Source organism: Anas acuta, chromosome 9, assembly GCF_963932015.1.
Source record: "Anas acuta chromosome 9, bAnaAcu1.1, whole genome shotgun sequence".
NCBI lineage: Eukaryota > Metazoa > Chordata > Aves > Anseriformes > Anatidae > Anas > Anas acuta.
In genome coordinates, this window is record NC_088987.1 from 72,862 (window position 1) to 92,650 (window position 19,789).

Consider the following 19,789-nt stretch of genomic DNA (forward strand, 5'->3'; position numbering starts at 1 on the left):
AAAAAAAAAAAAAAAAAGCAGAGCAATTTAGACTTGGTACAGAGAAGAAATGTCCTTTACACTGGTAAGCTGTAAAGCTGCAGGTATTTTGCTTTGTCTGTCTGTATAATATGTTCTTCCCTGTTATATGTTACAAGTGAGGGATCAGATGAGCCAAAGGGAGAGCTATGCTCTAACTTGGGCAGTCAGGTTTTTAAAACACAACTGGATGGTACAAAGATACCTGTTCTTGCTGCTTACGTTTTTGACCAAGAATCGGTCAAGCAGTAGTACTGTTGCTTCCAGCTGTCAAGAAGTGCTTAATTTGTCTAGCTATGCACTACAACAATAGAAACAAAATGTAGCTATTCAGGATTTAGGGCAAAGCTCTTAGGTATACTAGTCACCGTATTTTATCCTTCATTGTCTTAATTTTATCAGACTTATGTCATCATAACTGTCTCTTTTGTACTTATTTTCATAACATAAAACCACAAACAATTATGAACTGTGTGCAACTGCGGTAAGTCAGACATTGCATCTTTTAAATTCACTATCTTGAAATAAAATTATAAAGTAATTCAAGAACCTGGAGATAAAGTGAATAATTGGATAATTGAATTCCAATTCTCTGTGGAATAGCTACTATGATGTCTGACTAGTAAAATGGGACATCAAAGCTAGGAAAAAATACCTAAAATTAATTTTGTTGTTACACGGTTACTTACTAATTAAAAATAATAAACATAACATGGAAAGTACCTTTGATTTAGCTCTTAATGTTTCTCAGCACTTAAATACTATGCATTAGGCATCACCTAGAACATGGTTAGCTTGCAAGGTATGATTTTTATTTAAGGAAAAATATAAGCTATTACATCCTTTCATCTATCTCAGTCTATGGTCCTTCTGGTAACTGTGGGCCACCAAATGATGTCTTCTAAAACACCAATAGATGAGATGAGTTGTCCAGACTTCTCAAGCAGTTCTTCACTGAAGGCAGACCTCAGAGAATCATTGTGGTAAAATGTTTTCTTCATTCTTGCATGTCTGTCGTACCTTTACACTTGATCTGATTGAATAATTTTGGCAACAAAGACTGTTTGTCTGTAAGAAGGAAAAATAGCTTTTGTTATACCTGTTCCATCAAAAGAAGAGCCTGTGCATATAGATAACAGAGTTGAAGATGAGAGCAATGGATCTCTGAACCTTTCACACATCCTGAGTTAGATTTAAAAACAGTTTTAAAATGCACCGAAGTGTACGTTTTAATGCACTGGACTATACTTAGCTGATACTGAAAAATCCAACATACTGCTTCTAGACATAGAAGTCTTCTTATTCATCTCTTTCTGTGTAGTCTGAGTCAGTTTTTTTTTTTATCATCTGCACAAGTTTGGCAAAATGTATTCTTTAAATCAGGCATATATAACTAGATGGTGTTTAACAACCTAACTTACATGTATAAGTATAGTCATGTATTATATTGTATATATATATACACACATAGACATACACATTTTGTAGTACTGCTCTCTGTCTGTCAATTAGCATAACTCATACCTTGTGCTCTGTCTTTTTAGTACATGAAAGGTGCTTTTAAATAGTATTAACTTTGTAGATGCAAGAATGTTCAGAATTCTTTTGGATTCAGATTCCTAATTAATGTTGCTGGGGTAGATGAACTGACCTTCTTTTGGAAGCACTGTATAGGTTGCTTCCATGCCTGCATAGATGTGATCCGTGACATGGCAGTGCAATAGCCATATTCCAGGGTTCTGTGGGATCATTTCCACGGTTTGAAATGTCCCCGGGAACAAATCAAAGACATCTGCCCTGTAAACTCCTGTTTGCTTCCAGATGAGAACAAGCAATCGTTAAACAGTGTGGCATAACCAGATGGCAGTAAAACAAACTACCCTTTACTCATACTCCCACCAAACTTTTAATCACACCTGAGTAAAAAGATATCTACTGTATGTCATTTCTATAGAAGAGTTTTTCTATACTCACTTTGTGCTTAAAATATGAATAAAATGGAAACTAAGTGGAAATAAAGGTAAAAAAGTGCGGTTCTCATATCACAGTCATGAAAATACTAAATTTCTTGTTTAATCTAGAGTGTAGATTTAGGTGAGATATAAGAGAGAAATTCTTCACAATGAGAGTGGTGAGGCCCTGGCCCAGGCTGCCCACAGCAGCTGGGGCTGCCCCATCACTGGTTGTGCCCAAGGCCAGGCTAGATGGGATTTGGGTAGCCTGGGCTGGGGGGAAGGGTCACTGCAGGGCATGTGAGTGGGTGAGCTTTAAGGTCCCTCCCAGCCCAAACCGGTCTGTGGTTCTGAAATTCACAGCTGCTTTGTCAAAGCAACTTGTGAAATTACCAGCCAAAAAATGCTACTGGCAGATGGATCTGTTTTTTGTGTCTTGATCATATACAGATTTGGGGCATGAAAAGACTTGAAGGTCAAATTACAAGTCTTAATATTGTAACATCTGACTTTTCAAAAACAGTGATGCTTCCTGATATTTGCTCTACCTCTTAACACTTAACATGGCAAGAAATGAATGGAAAGAACCAGTTACCTTATAGTCAAAGCTGTGGCCATGGAAGTGTGCTGTGTGAATATCTACTTCATTGCCCATTCCCATCAAATACCAGCTTACTTTATCTCCAACATGCATTGTAAGACCGTGTAAATTTCCAAACACTTTTCCATTAATGGCTAGAAAGAAGGAACAAGAAAAATAAAAGATTTTGTTTCTTGTTATTCTCAAGGCTTTAAGAGAGTATGAGAGTTGAAAGCTACTGCCAGGCAAAAGTGGCTGCTTTGAATGGCATGGTATGTATATATATATCTATCTATATCTATCTATCTATCGATAGATCGATAGATAGATAGATAGATCTATATATAGAGATCTATAGATCTATATATATAATCTATAGATCTATAGATAGATATAGATATATATACATATACATATATATATATATATATATATATATATGTTTTTTTTTTAATGAATTGATGCATTGTTATCTTACCAAAAGAGATAGCATATTATGATTGGGTCTGTTTGTAACTTCCACACATAACTAGAAAGCAAGAGGTAGTTAAAAGTAAAATGCTTTACTTTACACCAATACCTGTGCTACAGTTCTTGAAGGCCTGCATTTCCTATGGCTCTCAAAAAAGGGTAAGCATTATGAGGACACACTTTCAGGACGCATATTACCAACCTATTCAGATTACTTGCTGGCATTAAATTTCAAATTTGCTTTTTACTATTTTGTCCTGAACATTTCAACATGGACTTTTTATTATTTTTTTTATAGATTAAAAAAGGTCATTCAATGGCAGCAACAATATTTTCAAATAGCGTGAGTGAAATTTTTCAGGCCTTCCACCCTGTAACTGGAAATTCAGGAAGATAAGAATGTCAAATTTGTATACAGTACTTTTGAACGCATAGTTTTGTAGTGTTTCCAGAGTTAGGCCAACTAAATTGGGAAACGTACCATGCATTTTGTTGCTTTCAAGGAATTCCTCATCCTCTTTGTCAACATGGTGTGGGTTGGTAGAGTAAGTTTTAATGTTTTCATCCAAGTACCATGACTCATTTTCATCAAAAATCATAAACAGAAGAGCAAATTGAACTTTCTTTTTAGTATGAAATGATGGCAAATAATGCCTATCACACACAACAAGTGTGCCTATTAATCCACTGTAAGTGTCCTGAAATTAAAAAATAAATAATTTTAAGACTAATAAAAGCAGAAACATTTTTTTTTAATGACAAGCATGAATCCTCTTGTTACTTTTACAGCTGTTGTTATCTGACAATAAAGGTAGTCAGTGCCAGATAAATAAGGTTATTTAATCATTGTTACGTGTGGGTTAAGTACAATGGACTATGGAGAAAAACTATCTTTTTAATTTCTTGCTTGAAATAAACATTTATTCCATTTTAATTTCTTTCTCTCTCTTTTTTTTTTTTTTTTAAATTCTTTGTAAGTTTTAGTGTTTTTCAGCTGTTTTCCGTTAAAAACATTTCACACTGTTGATATTAAATAACTTGGCACTCTTCCATATATGTTTATTGAGACACCATTGTGAGTAAACCCTGGCTTTCAGCTGAGCCCCATGTGGCTGCTCACTCATTCTCACCATGGGATGTGGGAGAGAATTGGAAAGATAAAAGTATGTTGATATAAAGACAGGTTATGAAGTAAAGCAAAAACTGCATATGCACACAAAGCAAAATGAGCAGTACATTCACTACTCCCCAGTGGCAGGCTGATGGTCAGTACTGCCAGGACAGCCGGGCTCGTTCGTAACAGTTCCTGGGGAAGACAGGCACCATCACTCTGAGCATCCCACCTCCCCCTCCACAGCTTTTCTTATAGAACACAGCCCCATCTGATACAGAATCTGCTTTTGGTCAGCTGAGGCCAGCTGTCCTAGTTGTGTCCCTCCCAGCCTTTTATGCAACCCCAGCTTCCTGGCCGGCAAGGCAATGTGAGAAACAAACACCTCTGTAGGTAGTTCTCAGCAAAAGCTAAAACATCGGTGTGTTACCAACACTATTTTCCATCATTACTCCAGAACAAAGCACCATGAAAGCTACTGTGAAGAAAGCTAACCATATCCCAAACAAAACAAGGACAGACACACAGGAAAGAATACATTACTTTCTATTAAAAATGATTGCTCATATTAAGTTAATGGATGCTTGTGTGAAAAAGGCAGATTTATGTTCCGCCAGTCTGTGTTAGTTTTTCCACACATGATTGCTGAGATATTGAGGGAGCTATAAAGTGATATCTTTAAAAATAAAATATTCATGAGGTGATCTGTATGAGTAGCAGGGGACTATGACTTTCAAATTCTGCCCTTACTTTCTTGCATTATTCAAGAGGCCTTTAAATTCAAAGGTATCATAATAAGGGAACAACTTTACAGAGAAAGCATCAGACTTGTCTTCCTTTCACTGTAAGTATATGAATGCTGAAGTCACGGACAAAATATTTTAGACTGATACTAGTAATATACCTTAATGATGTCCACCGTTGAATGGTATGCCCATGCAATACATTGTGGATCACCTCTCTCAGAACCAGATCTTGCTGGTATTTTCCAGATGTACATTTTTGTTTCACCTGAATTAAATAAATAAATATTGATGAATTTTAGAATTTTTCTGTGTGCTGATCTGTAAAAAGTCCTGAAACAGGTATTATCAGATATTATCTCCATTTACAGTTTATATTGGTCTTGATCTTCCTCTTCCCAGTTACTGCATTGCCTAGCTTCTTATTGTTAGTTGTCTTCTGCAGATCACTGAAATTTCTTCCCAATATTCTTTTGTGTGGCTGCACTGTCCAGTTTACCATACTGAATAAAAAAAGAAATCCCGTATCTTTTGTAAATATCACAATAACTTTTAAAATAATAGCCAGCACAAGCCATGCTCTCCCTCTGTAGACAAACCTGTTTGCTGTCTTAAAAGGTACAACAAAGTCATGTCAAAAAATTACTGATTTGTCAAGGAATAGGATATATAGCAATAGTTATGAAGGGCATTTTAGTTGCAGACGTATCAGCTTCAAAATGTAAGAATCTGAGGTAAAAAAACAAAACGAAACAAAACACAAAACCAAGAAAACCAGAACTCCAAGGTTTTCCTGCTGTCCTGAAAGAAAAGCTTGCTAAACCTTACTAGAAGGCTCGATGTTACCTGTTGGAAATAAACAAGGGTGCTTTGATACCTGGGTTGGTTACAGCAACAACAGAACTGTCTGTTTTCACTCCATGAGCATGTATAGAATAAGGTCTTGATGCCAGGTTCTTAAAAACTATTGTAATTCTGTCTCCAGTATTGGACATAAGCAGTGGCCCTGTTGTATTGAAAAGAAAGATTAAGCTGGTTTTACAAATGATCAGACCAGAGAGAAACAGTTTAGGGTGTTGAAATACACAACAACCTTGAGATATAATCGTAATTCAGCTACAAACTAGACATGGATAATGTGCATTCACTATGATATTATAATTTGAGTAGTTGAAGCTAGGCATCTAATTAGAGGCCTGCATCTTAGAAGCTCTGACCACTTTCACAAGTACTATGTATTTGAAGTCGGCTTGGATGTTGGCGCCCAAAATGCCAGCTTTGAAAACAATGGCCTGTGATCAGGCAGCAAACAAAGATTTTTTAATTTATTTTTTTTTCTTTTGTAAAGCAAGCAATGTTATCTTGCAAGAAAAGCACTGTAATATGTAAACAGCAATTCCATGTGGCTTTAGGCACTTTGTGTGGCTAGGACCATACTCAGTATTGTTCAAGTAGTGTCTGCTTGTTTTGTTCCTCTGCATTTTTTCCTCAATTCTGAAACTGAACTTCATGATGACTATACCTTGAATTTCCAGGTGATGCTCCCCCTCTGCTCTGTTTTTGGGAGTACTGAATGTCTGATCAGTGTACTCGCGATATACTACCTTTTTGTACTTTGAGCCAATGAACTTGTCTTCTTTATTTAAAAACGTATTGCCAGGGCTGCAAACCAAACCAAGCCAAAATAATAAGAATTAAAAACAAAACAAAACACAGAAAATAGACATGAGAATATATCTTACATTTCTTCATGTATTTTATACCTTCTTTTGCAGGTTGTTTAATTAACCATCAAACAAAAATCTAGCTCAGTGGAACAGTACTCTCACAGGATCTCACAGGCCACTGGTGTCTTCAACATGAAAACACTCTGTTAGGCTGGGAGGTCACTTAACCCACAAGAGAATAAACACACCGTAGATTGACTACAGTGGTTGAGAGAATGCTGAGTGCTTGGCCTAGGAGATGACTCAAATGACAAGGTCATCCAACAACGTGCATACTGAAAAATAAAGTCTTCAGCAACTTCTATTGATCTGAAATGAGGCCTAAACTTGTAAAGCGTACATGCCTTGCTGAATTGAAACAAGAGGGATTGATTCTCTGCTGAGATCATGGCGTTGGAGAAAAAAAAAAAAAAAAAAAATCAAGTAACAGCATAGTCCATACTACTTATGTTTAGGACTATGAAAGAGTTCTCTATGGCATGCAGGACAAGGAAATCTTCTGTCAGGCTGGACATATATACATGTATATATAGACACACACACATAACTAAGTCAATAAGCAAATATAGACAGAATCTACTTAATGCTCAGTTGAAGCTATATAGGCAGAAGGGTCACACACAAACTCATCAGTTAATTATTTATCCTCTTCTGCTAATTGTCATGAATTATTAGATCCTATCATTTCACTCTCAGCAAGATGCAAATACGGGGAATAAAACAACAAGTTGGCAAGCTTCACTGTAAGTAGATTCTGTCATGAACTTAACATCTCATCTTGTGTAAGTTAAAGAAATAAGGGAAGTGAAAAGAAACCTTATTCAGAGTTCAGATAAACATGAGACAAACAACCATTATATCATATAATTAATCATCAGGACAAAGCTGTCAACTTATTTACAACTTATTGAATAATTTAAGCATTCCACAGCAAGGACTGTATCAGCATCAGGAAGTAATAAACACACATGCAATATCCAGGATCCAATAAATCCTGCAGCTTCCACACATAATATTTGTGCTGGACCATTTCATGAATATTATGATGTCTGTCTCTCAGTTATATGACAACATTACTGGAAGGACTACAAATTCAAGTGAGCCCTAAAAATGTATATGCAAAGAAAATGTGTATAGAAATGCTTGGATTGCAAGGAGGAAATTGTTCAGAGGATAAGTTGTTTGTTTGCTTTTTCCCATCTTTTTCCCCTTGTGTACGTTCCAATGTACCTTTCCTGATGATACTGGTGTCGCTCAAATTCCCATGTCCTGTTAGGAGAATAGTCCCATTCAACTTCCACTGCAGCAATATAGTAAGTCTTTTCATGCAGATATAGGGATGGATCCACATTCCACCAATGGCATTGTTTCACTTCATATTTCTGTTTCATGCCCCCTGTGTAGTGATCTGTTGTCAGGCATGACACTTCAAAAACTCCTAGAGATTGTACCAGAAACAAAGACTTGAAGACAAAAATCTGTTATTGTAGCTCTTGAAACTGCATTATCTGTTTTGGTTTAAAATTTAGAGACCAAAACACAGGCTATTGATCAAGGAAGATTGAGATTCTTTATGTAACATGATTACTTGTAGCAATATAATTCAACACAGACATAGAAGCTAGGAAAATCACGACTTTAGTGTTAGAAGCTTACATACAGTTTACACACTATGCTGTATTCCAAGGATCAAAATACCTCCTACTTAGAGTTTCTATCTAAGCATAAAATGCTCATAAGAAAGTGCTTCACAGTACCATGGAGGCAATCAAATGTGTTTATTATTATTTTTTTTTTGTCACATAGTTTTATGTACATAGGCAAGACTGGCACCAACATGTGAAAGAAAAAAGGAAGAAATAAGAGCCTGCTTTAAATTGTTTGAGTCCACCATTCTGCAACCTTTGGCACATAAGAACACCTTCCTGCAGGTAGGCATGGCACACCAGAGCTGGAAGAGTGACTGCTCCCAAAATCTGGCAAGGGTCAGTGGGAAAACATGATCCTTCCTATTTGGCAGCAGCGCCATACAAGCACGTCAAAGTGCTTAGGGTAAAGAACAGGTGCCCTAAAAGGGCTGTTCTGGGCCTCATTGGGAATGTTTGCCTGTTGCAAATGAGCTGTGAATTGTGGCAAGAGAACCTCTGCCAGGCAATGGCCTCCAGCAACTTTTAGGCCAATCAGAGGAAGTGCTGCAATGAACTTCTGCAGCAACATAATACTTCTGTGTCTGGGATACAGGCTAAAAACAAACAAATAAAACCAACTAGACATTTACCTTTGGAATCAGGCTTCATAATAGCTGTGAGAAACGTATGTGGAAACAGATTTGCTGTATCCCTTCTTGTTCCTTTTGTTACGAATGTGTTTTCTGAAAAGTATATCCCATGAACATCCACTTCAGACCCCAAGCCCATCAAATGCCAGGAAACAACATTTCCTTTACACATCTCAAGACCAGGCTGATTACCATACATATAGCCGTTAATAGCTGTAGAAGATTTGAGGAAGCAAAACCCACTTTCATTAACACAACTTAAATCTGCAATACAAATTAAATAACACTTAAATATAATACTTAAATAACACCTAACATGTAATGTGATGCCTTAGACTCACAAAAATACCAATAGTAAAATACTTTATCACAACAACAAAACTAGAGAATCAAATCAAGCAAAACAACTTTCAAAAACAATTTCGAACTGTTCTCACTTATTCTCACTGTATCTGAAGTTCTCACTGTGTCTAAAGCACAGCAAGCTAACCTGGCCACCTGCAACTTCCATTGCTTTATACCCTGTAAATGTATACATTTACAGCCACACAGTGGAGATAATCCAAATTGTTGTTTGAGTTAATTCTTACTAGGCTCTCCTATGCAAACCTTTCAAAGCCTGGGCCTCACAGGTACCGCTGAATTCTCAGTACCAAAGCTCTGTAAACAGTAGAAATACCAGAGGGAAATTTTAGGAAGTTCACAGGCAAATGTGTTTAAAGGTTAGAAAGTATTTGCAGGACTAGGGACTAAAGATAAAAATGTTCTTTCATGTGAAACTTCAAATAATTTGCTGCAGTATCAAAAAACTCACTGTGAAGCTTGGTTCTGCCCTATTAAAATGGTAAAGATTTTCATTGCAATATTTGTAATATTGTATCTGCAATGCTGGTAAGGGAATCCAGAATCAGCCAGACACAAAATCCTGTTTTCAGCCATGTCATCTATAGGGCAGAGGTCAGTTTTCCTCTTGCTAGGGGGCTGCGTTTGTAGGGATTGCACATGGGCTGCTAAAAGTGGTATATAACAGTGCTAAATATATGACTGCTATGCAAGACACTGAACAGCTGCCATTATGTTTTGAATGGATGACCACACTGAGCTGAAATTGACTTGCATTCAAATATAGGCTTGTTCCAATGGAAAGGAATGAAGCATCTCTGCTGATATACAGTCTCCCAATCTCCACTATGAAATCAAAACTGAAACACAGAACTGTAGAAAAGAAGCATTTGACTAGCTAATTGTAATAAATAATTTTCTTACAGTGCATTTTGTTAGACTCCTGGAAGTGCTCATCATCTTTGTCAATTTTACTAGGATTTAACGTAAACATCAAAATATTGTCATCCAAGTACCAGCTTAAATTCTCATCAAATACTGTGGCAAGTAGAAAAAACTCCCTGTTAACATTTTTCTGTTGAGAAGAAATAGCACAAAGAAAAATAGAAATGAGTGAACAGACGATGTCAGGAAAAAAAGAAAAATCTGTGAAAAAAAAAAAAAAATCAAACATAACAATTTGAGAATAATTCAAAAACTGGAGAAGATGCATATATTGATTCTTCATTCAGACAACCTCAAAGCTATCTAACTGCTGTATCTGGTGGGTAGGTATCTTCTGCTAATGCTCTTTCTACCAGCAGAAACAGCCTCCAGAATTTAATTCATATTTTGGCCTTGAAAGCCTCTAAACTTCATTCATTCTCCTCCTAGTTAAGACTTGAAGGCTGGTGATTATTCACTGCAATGATGTTTTTTTCACAGTACAGTGTCTACTTATCTGGGACCAAACTAATTTCCTTTTTTTTTTTTTTTTTAAATTAAAAACAAAATGCACTTCTTTTCATTTTATGTATTCCCCTCAGCAAATGAGTGAGATAGTGATGTGGAGGGGGGTGGTCATTAGTCATTAATGTGGCAGGCCCTGTGGGCCCAGTGTAAGAAGATAAAGCAGATTCAGTTATGATGATGCAAATGATTTCATTTTTTTTCCTCTTTGACTGACCTGTTTCCCAGAAGGAAGTAGAGCTCCTTTCCTGCACACCAAAAGTGGACCCACAAGGCCAGAATTGGTGTCTTTGACTGCGTCCACAGCTGAGTAATAGAGCCAGGTTAAACAGTCAGGATCTTGGTCTGTGGGACCCACATCTTCTGGTATGTTCCACTCATATGTATATGTAGTACCAGGACTAACATGGGAAGCTCGAGATTCACTATCTGTTATAAAAATCAATATTAGGATTTAAGCCCAATAAAACTTGTTTGTTTTGCCACCTTTAATGCATTAACATATATGCCAACTTGTTCTCTGGTGCTTGCAATGTCCCTGTCCACAGGCGCACCTCTGGAGGCAGCACGGTACAGTGCCCCCTCGTTGTTCTTGCGGTAACTCACACCATGGGGCTGAATGCTGAATGGGCGGCTGGCATTGTTTCGGAAAGTCACCCTGATGCTCTCACCCACTTCTGCCTTGATAATGGGTCCTAGAAAAGAGCACATGGTCTAATTACAAGGTTTTTGTATCAAGTGATGTAGTGGTTAACACAAACTCATAGGAATGGCTGTCTGCTTTTCCTGCCACAAGGAACTGCCCCTGAGCTTATGCAACCACAAACCAGGTTCCTGCCATATGGCCCAAATCTCATGGCACCCCAGCTGCAACTGGAGTGCTCACCTCCCAGTTTCTCATGAAGGTCTGATACAACACAGGACAGTTCCTCCCTTTCTAAAGGGATCTACAGACATTAGTACCAACCTCAAACTCATCCCAAAGCCCTGCCAGAATCAGGCAGGTTATAAATAGGGCTAGATCTCCATAACCTGGCCTTGAAATGCATACCTGACCTTTGGTGACCATGGCATATTCCCACAGACATGGGGCCACCTCAGCATTGTCTTCAAGAGCTTTTCTTACACCCTGAGATGTCTGTTCGAGGAAGCCACAGGCACCAGTGTCCACAGGAGGAAGGGAATGCCAAGGAGGGAGAAGGTGGAGGGGCACTGTTGGCCAGTCATTGCAAGCGATACTTTACTGTGAAAAACTCTTGATGTGAAATCATTCTAAATGTCTTACCTAAGAGTCCAAGGTGTACTTCCTCTGGGATCCTTTTTTTCTGTTCCATGAAAGTACCATCTGTGTATTCCTTGTAAATGGCTTTTTTATAAGAGCCACCAATCCTTGTCTCACTTTGTTCAAAAAAAATCTGAGATTCACTGTGTGAAAGAAATTGTAATGGATGAAAACAGTTAAGTGATAATGCTCAGCTTTATAAAGGCAGTCAGGACCTCAATCCTATTCTCTAACATATCAAATACTGAGATTGTCTTCTGAGTCTCCGGTCAGTGATCTCAGCATGCACTTATACATAGTTCCATATAAGGATGTGCAGGAATCCATTATTCTTCACCAATTTTTCTTTAAGGGAAAGACGTTCTTCTATGTTGCCCTTATAAACCAGCATGAGAGCCATCAACAAAGATTTCTAACTGACATTTTGTAGCCTTAAGTCTACTCTTCCAAAAGTTCTTTTTATTAACAGTTACACATACTTCAACAGTATATACAAACACAGAGAATATGTAACATCTAAGCAGAAATTATAGAGATTTAGTGTACACTTTTACTCTTGAAAAAAAAAAAAAGGACCTTTCAATTTTTTACAAGCAGGTCAGGTGTGGAGCAGATAAGTATTACTAGTATTACTTAACTCATTTCAGTGAATAAAAAGCAGAGGAATCAATATATTCAGTGACTCCATCCAGATCTTAAACATACAGACAGAGAGCAAGTGGCAAAGCCACCGTGTACAAACGATTTGCTGGTTGAGATGAAGTTATCATGGATTTTCATCAGGTAAGGTGCTGACCATGAACTCCAGCTCTCTAACTCAGAGTAATCAACCAACTTGAAATGTCAAAGGTGATCGTCTACATATGATATTAATTTTAATCTTTATTCCAGTGAAATTACTAACATTATAGGAAGATTTATATTAAGATTACAAGGGAAGGAATAGTCTTGATTTGTTTGGATATTTATCTCAGCATTAATAATTAAGCAGAGCAGAGAAATGAGAAATTCTGGTTAGAAGTAAATTCTAGCATAAGGCTTACCTTATTTAGCATGCTCTATCAATTCTGCTTGAAAGTTAAACTTCTCCACTAGAGACATTTACCTGTCAGTAATTAATTCTTGTCCTGTAAAATGATTCATTGCAGATGGGCCATAATTCCAGATAATCTCTTCAGCAGCAATGAAGTACTGTCTTATCTTTGCACTCTCATTCTGATCTGTTGTGTATTTCCTACAATCTTTTACTGTAAAAAGGGCCTGCATACCACCTGGAAAAAAATAAGGAGGTAGAGAAAACTAAGGAGAAGAAGCTACACTTTATTTTTCTTCCCATGCTTCTAATAGTTTCTTCTTTTCCCTGGAGGATTCCCATACCGTTGATGGATATACAAATCACAAATAAAGAACAGATGAATGATATAAAAGCATGTAGACCAGCTGAGCAAGGCTATAGAGTTATGACCGTAGTGTCTATGGTAGGTAGACAGGTGTGGTGAATGGAATTCTGCTTGTAAAGATACAACTAACAGGGTAGTTACAGAAAAGATTAGGCTGGAGTGAAAACAGTGTACTGTTAGATGGCAGTGAACCAAGGCTAGGTACTACAAGATGAACCACGTTTCCTCTAACTCTAATCAATGGTTTATTTATGAAAATCCTGGATCTCTGCACTCTCGGAGAAAGATCCATTAACAAATGTCCTTTACAAATAATAATAAAAAAATAATAATTTAAGGTACAAATGATACAAAAAAAAAAAAAAAAAAAAGAGAGAGAGGCTTTTTACAGCTATATATTGAGCTATCTATCTCTATCTATCTATTTAAGTATTGCCCATGAAGTTTCGAACACTTCAGGATACTGCTTCGTGTGATAGTTAACTCCAAACTTATATCCCCTGTAGCTGAAATTGTAGGTTAAACATATTCCTTTCTATATCAGAATTTTCAGATCTTGGAGCATGATTTTGAGTTCTGTGTTTATTTCCACTTTTGTGGCAAAGACTTCTGTTACTCGCTTAGAGGGATATAAGATTATATATCAAGATCATATGGAAGCGTGGGATTAGCTTCTAAGTATTTCATAATGTTAACAAACACTGGAAATACTAGAAGATTCAAGGAAGACAAATGCAGATCATCTTTGATAATTAGCCAATGTACTTTCCAGAACATGTCTTTGTCAGCAGGTAAGTTAACCTGTCTGTCCTATGCCCTTGCCCAAATATGGGATTAGTGCCAACTTTTTTTGCTGGCAAACAGAAAACTGTGATCAGTTACTTTCAGTAAGAGGCAAACATTATGATATCTTTTGTCTAAAGCTGAAGTTTGCAAAAGTATCTAATACACTTTTAGGCATTTCAGGTGTTACGAGAGAGAGCTTTGTTACCTAGAGAATATCATTTGGCAATTTGGCATATAACCATGTCAGGAGTCATGCTAAAAAGACTCATTCAATTGGCAGCTCAAGCTGGGGAAAAAAAACAAAACAAAACAAAACAAAAAAAAAACCTGTAACTTATTCTTTACCTTCAATATGGTCATTCACTTGGCAACTCAGCAGCCATTCCCCAGGACTCCTTGGTATCATGACAGCATCAATAAATGTGGCTGGGAAGAGGTTGATGGTGTCAACTCGATGATGCCTTTCTATTAAGGTCTGTCCGTGAAAGTAGGCTGCATGGATATCAGCTTCGTTACCCATGCCAAAAAGATGCCATTTTACCTTATCTTCCACACACATTGTGAGATCTGGGAGGTATCCATACACATACCCATTGATGGCTTGAAAACAAACATAAAAGGTTATTTATTCATAGAGTTAAGAATATTTAGTTCAAAAATGGGTGTCATACAATCATTGTTCTTTGGGATAGAAAGACATTCAAAACAAAATATTGAACCTTTGAAAGTTAAGCATATCAGACACACTTTATCTTCACATCTATCTGCAGTTCTTGCTGTCGTTCTGGAATCCATGTCAGAGCCATTTACTGTTAGTTTCTTTGTTGAAACTAACAGTAAAAACTGTTTTTCTAAACTGCAACATTATATAGCATAGAGTTTTGGACTTAGAAAAAAAAATCTTATAAGTGTTTAGAATGCCTGGGAAATTATACTGCCAAAAAAGTACTGGCAAAATTTTTAGTATGTATGAATTTTGTATCACAATTCCAAAGGCTGAATTGTAAAATACCTGACATCACTTTTTTTTTTTTTTTTTAATTTAAAAGAAGCTTAATTCTCCAAGAAAGAATTATTCTGCTTAAAAAAAAAAAAAATAAAAAATAAAAATAAAGAAAAAAAAAAAAAAACTTTAAGAGAGACAACCCATAAAAAACAATACTTCATATAAATGACAAGTGGCATTAATATAAAGTTCTCTCACAGTGCATTTTATTGCTTTCCTGGAAGTCCTCATCATCTTTGCGAACTTTAGAAGGCTCAGAACAGTATGTCTTGATATTATCCTCTAGATACCAACTGAGGTTTTCATCAATCACAGAGAACATAAGGATAAACTCAGCATCAATGTGTTTATCACTGCCCTCATTCATTGTACCTGAAAAAGAAAGCAGTATATTCTTTGGCAACTGACATTATCTTTTCAGTTTTAAGTGTAGTATCTGTAAGGCTGGTTAATGTTTACTTGATATTTTGTCAGTTATCTTGAGTGCACACATAAACTTACAGACATGTTCAGAAAATAAAAAATGGTCTTGGTAGATGGCATAAAAGAACTTCACTAAGAATAAATATTGTATATGATAAGATTACAAAACATTTGTTCTTCCTATCGGTACGGTCCTTTTACATTAGTAGCATGAACACATTTCACTCATATACATTCGTGGACAAAACATTCTACAAATTATATTTACCATCACACAAAATCAAATCACATCCTGTAGTATTAAAAGACAGTTAATGGTGAAGACAATAAACTGCTCTTTCAAAATTAAAGTTAATCTTTTCCTCTTCCAGTAAATTATTTCATTTATATTTATCAATAGCTATATGTATTTATTTATTTGTGTTTTACCTTTCCTACAAATTATTAAAGGTCCAACAAGCCCCGAGGCAACATCTCTTGGAGCATCTATGTGAGAGTGGTAAACCCTGGTTATGCAGTCTGTATCTCCCTCAGCTGGACCTTGATCTTCGGTTACATCCCATATGTAAGTGTACTGGCTTCCAGGCTTCACAGCATCATCTCTTTTTTCAAAATCTTTGGTGTTGTCAGGATAAAAAGCACCTGAGGAATGCCACACAGCCAACATTAATAGAACACATTTCATGCTGAGATATAAGAACAGCACCTTTCATGCTCTAAACTTAACTGCATGTTGCAATACCATGGACTGAATGTCTGAATACAGGTAAAAGAAATCCTTAAAATCAAATGAGTAGAGCTTTTCCTTCCATTTAAGGGTTCCCTTATTTGCCTTTGATTTCCATGGGTGTGCTTTGACTAACAGAACTTTAAATTAGTCCTAAATTTATTAGGAGGGCACCATGTACTTCTGCTAAAAGGACAACAGTTCAAATATTTGTAAAAACACTTGTTAAATATTAATCTTGGAATCTGTTCTAAAACATTGCACATAGACCTAAGGAATTCAGGTGTTGCTGAAATAACAGCAACAGAAAAAAAAATTTTGAACATTGTTGCAAAAATTGCATATACTACTACATAACATGCTGCTCTGCTAACAAAATGTGTCCATATCAAGTCACATATTAGATCTAATGAAAAGCTTAAAAAAATATTAGAAGTTAGGCTGCTATTTCATATTTTTTCCTACTGAAAATTTTTCAAAAACTACTTTTGGCATAATGTTATATTCTCAATAATTCACACCCTGCTTTTAAGGCCTATTAACAAGCTTCTAGTGGCTACATTCTGGTGCAGTCTTGTTTGCAGTTAATAGTATTGAAATAAATAAAACTCTCATTGGGGTGCAGAGTGAGTTGTCAGGCTGCAGCCTAGCTACAACATGTACTCACACTATATCTAGTAGTTTCGAAAGAGGAAACTAGAATCATCATAGTATTTCCTCAGGATGGATGAGTTGCTGTCTCTGACAGATGACATTTATACTTACGGTTTGCTGTATGTATAAAAGATGCTGCAGAAACACTGTTAGAATTGAACAGAAGAGAATGCTGTGACACTTTTCTGCCTATAGAACTCCAAGGAATCTACTGATTTCAGTGAAACTAGAGCAATGTTCCACAGTCTGAAATTTCCCCACTACTGCCAACAACAAATCACCACTAATCCCAATAGCATTCCTACAATACATCTTAAAGTGTGTCAGTCTTCTATATCATGAATTGTACAGCTGTACACCATTGTACACTTGTAGCTGTTTCTCCATCAGGTGCATCTTGTATAAAATTTATACGAAAAGCATTAGGAATTTTGAACCATAAATTATCACCTTTAACAGCATTTTCTTAATAACACTGTTAGTTTTTCCTTCAGATACCCTCAATACCTGTGGCCCTGTATTACCCTTAGTTCAGGTGAAATGTTGATTTAAAATTGCCTTCTTTATGAATTTCACTTTTGGCTTTGTATTTCACTCTTGAAGAAATAACAAAATTCTTAATCAGCTCCTATTTTAATCTGAGTGGGTTTCGTTTCAAAACTTTATTTAATTAAGCACTTGCCCCTTTAGTCTATCACACTCAGAAGAATGGTTAACTTCTGATAAATTCTGACACAAAACGGACTCAAGCTTACCTTCATTTTCCTTTGTGTACCTTACACCATGTGGATGTAGTGTGTAGCTTCTGGAAGCAAAGTTTTTCAAGTGAATAATAATAGAGTCTCCAACTTCTCCCTTAATAACAGGGCCTAACAAACCCAGCCAGGAAGGTTTCTCAACTATTACATCATATAAACTATTTGTGTACTGAGTGTAGACAGCCTTCTTATAAATGCTTCCTATCCTATGCGGTCCTTTTTTGAGAAAGACTTCAGCCTGCCTGTAAAGAAAATACACAAACACATCTGTAGTGTCAGATATAAATTTTATATTTAAATGGTGTTAATTAATAGGGTGTCAAATAAGAAAAGACCTCTATAGCGCTGTGCACAACTACATCTGTCTCTAGGAGCAAATACGTTTCTTATCCTAAACTCAATGTGATTTCATGTTCCCAGCAGTCATACTGTGAAACAAGTTAATAGTGCCCCAAAATGCAAAGTGTTCCCCACAACGGAACACTTGCTCCTTTTGAGCCCACGGGGATGCATTATTTGTACATACGCAAACACAGATCTGAAGTGTAATTAAAAAAAAAAAAAAAAATCAGTGCAGAGCTCTGTGAAACTTGGAGAGCATAAACTTGCTTGCAAAGGTTAAGTTACTGAAGTCTGAGTGCACCAAGATTTCCAGCCACAATTTAAATCAAGGGAATATATTATGGCCCTTCTTGGACAATTTAAACAATTACCATTTAATTGTAGTGTTCCTTCCAGAAGCTACACTGTACTTGTCCCTTTTACCTTTCCCTGCCTCTATAAATAACATCTTCCATGCAAGCACAGCCTCATAGTTGAAGGGTTCATAAGAACAAGAATCAGAGGATCTGAACATTAGGGTAAAAGGGGACAGCTCCACTGCAGGCATACAACCACTGAAAAAATGAATGTTTTGGGCACATTGCAGGCTGTCACAGAGCACAGAAAAGCAGTGAACAGTGGGGGCTTATCATATGAAAACACTGCTCTTCACTTTTTAGACAAGATGCCTTGATTCCACCATTTATCAGAATTACTGACCTATTGAATCACTGATGTTGTATCACATATCTCTCCATTTGAGTAAAATAAATAAATAAATAAAAATAAAAAAGAAGCATTGACTGCCTTGCCTCATACATGATGAAGTGGCAAGTTATGGCTGAGATGTTGTTGGCTTTCACTAGAGAAAACAAACCACTGGAAATCTAATCCCTCTTCTACAAACTAAGTAAAACTGTATTTTTGAGATTTTTTTTTTTCATTTCAGATCTATTTCTTCATTGTTTTTACTTTAGTACAGTCCTACTTCATTTTAAAGGCACTGAAAAAAATAGAAAAAGGAACATTTTTTTCTATCTCAACATTTTCTTTGCTGCCTTTTATATGTGAGTTTTCTTTATTGATGATCCATGTCTTCTGGGTGTTTCCCACCTCTTCACAATACTTACCCTCTGTTTCTCTTTCTCACGGACCTTCCTTGCCTCACAAGAAACACCCTATCTATGCTGCTGCACCTCCGACAAGTGAAAATGACCATTGCCAATGATGAACAACTAAAAAGGAAACTTGTGCCCAATAGGAACTTTTCAAATGTGCCAAACTTCTGAGTTTACAAGCATTAAAGAAAAAGCCTTACCATCAACACTGATACTTTGTTAATTCAAAGTAAACATCATTAGACATTTATAGCCATTTCCTTGTCTCTCCTTACTTAGTAAACATTTAATTTCAATTGATTCACAAAATAGCTTTGTCCTACTATCCAAAACAGGCAGTGCTGTAAAATAAAACTTGATCAGCATAAACAGTATTACTTACTCTTCTTCTGCAAAAAGCTGTCCAGAGATGATATTTGTATTGCCAGGTGCATAGTTCCATGTTGTCTCTATGATCCCAATGTAGTACTCCCTGGTCACTGCCCCAGTTTGGCAACAGCAAGAAAATAGCATGAAATTTAGGAAGAATAGCTTCATTTTTAATTCATGAACCTTGTGGAAAATGTGAAATGATGGGCACATGCAATTTCCCTTTATATATTCTGTCTTTCCCACCCCCCACCCTTTTTACTCTCCCCGTTTG

The 19,789-nt window shown here is 36.5% G+C and overlaps 1 protein-coding gene across 2 annotated transcripts; it reads right to left on the bottom strand.

The window, feature by feature from the left end:
• Nucleotides 1-808: 808 nt before the first annotated feature.
• Nucleotides 809-19,773, bottom strand: CP (ceruloplasmin). Of its 2 annotated transcripts, XM_068692177.1 has the most exons (19): nt 19,529-19,773; nt 17,705-17,949; nt 15,998-16,210; nt 15,344-15,517; nt 14,485-14,739; nt 13,059-13,224; nt 11,957-12,096; nt 11,226-11,366; nt 10,889-11,100; nt 10,147-10,297; nt 8,881-9,093; nt 7,833-8,040; nt 6,398-6,537; nt 5,753-5,881; nt 5,037-5,143; nt 3,503-3,719; nt 2,566-2,705; nt 1,670-1,832; nt 809-1,086 (listed from the first exon to the last, which is right to left on the bottom strand). In XM_068692177.1, the coding sequence occupies exons 1-19, from the start codon at nt 19,726-19,728 to the stop codon at nt 1,016-1,018; spliced, it is 3,285 nt and encodes a 1,094-aa protein (XP_068548278.1). In that variant the 5' UTR covers nt 19,729-19,773; the 3' UTR covers nt 809-1,015. The 2 variants fall into 2 exon arrangements, with proteins under 2 accessions (XP_068548278.1, XP_068548279.1); XM_068692178.1 differs by lacking the exon at nt 17,705-17,949 and having other exon boundaries at nt 19,529-19,728.
• Nucleotides 19,774-19,789: the final 16 nt, after the last annotated feature.

What these genes read in the sequence shown, in the direction of transcription:
- CP (XM_068692177.1), bottom strand. Translation starts at nt 19,728, where the DNA reads ATGTGCCCATCATTTCACATTTTCCACAAGGTTCATGAATTAAAAATG. An exon ending in CAAGAATTAATTACTGACAG is followed by an intron (nt 12,097 to 13,058) that starts GTAAATGTCTCT and finishes TCTTTCACACAG; the next exon opens with TGAATCTCAGATTTTTTTTG. An exon ending in CACCAGTATCATCAGGAAAG is followed by an intron (nt 6,538 to 7,832) that starts GTACATTGGAAC and finishes TTTGGTTTGCAG; the next exon opens with CCCTGGCAATACGTTTTTAA.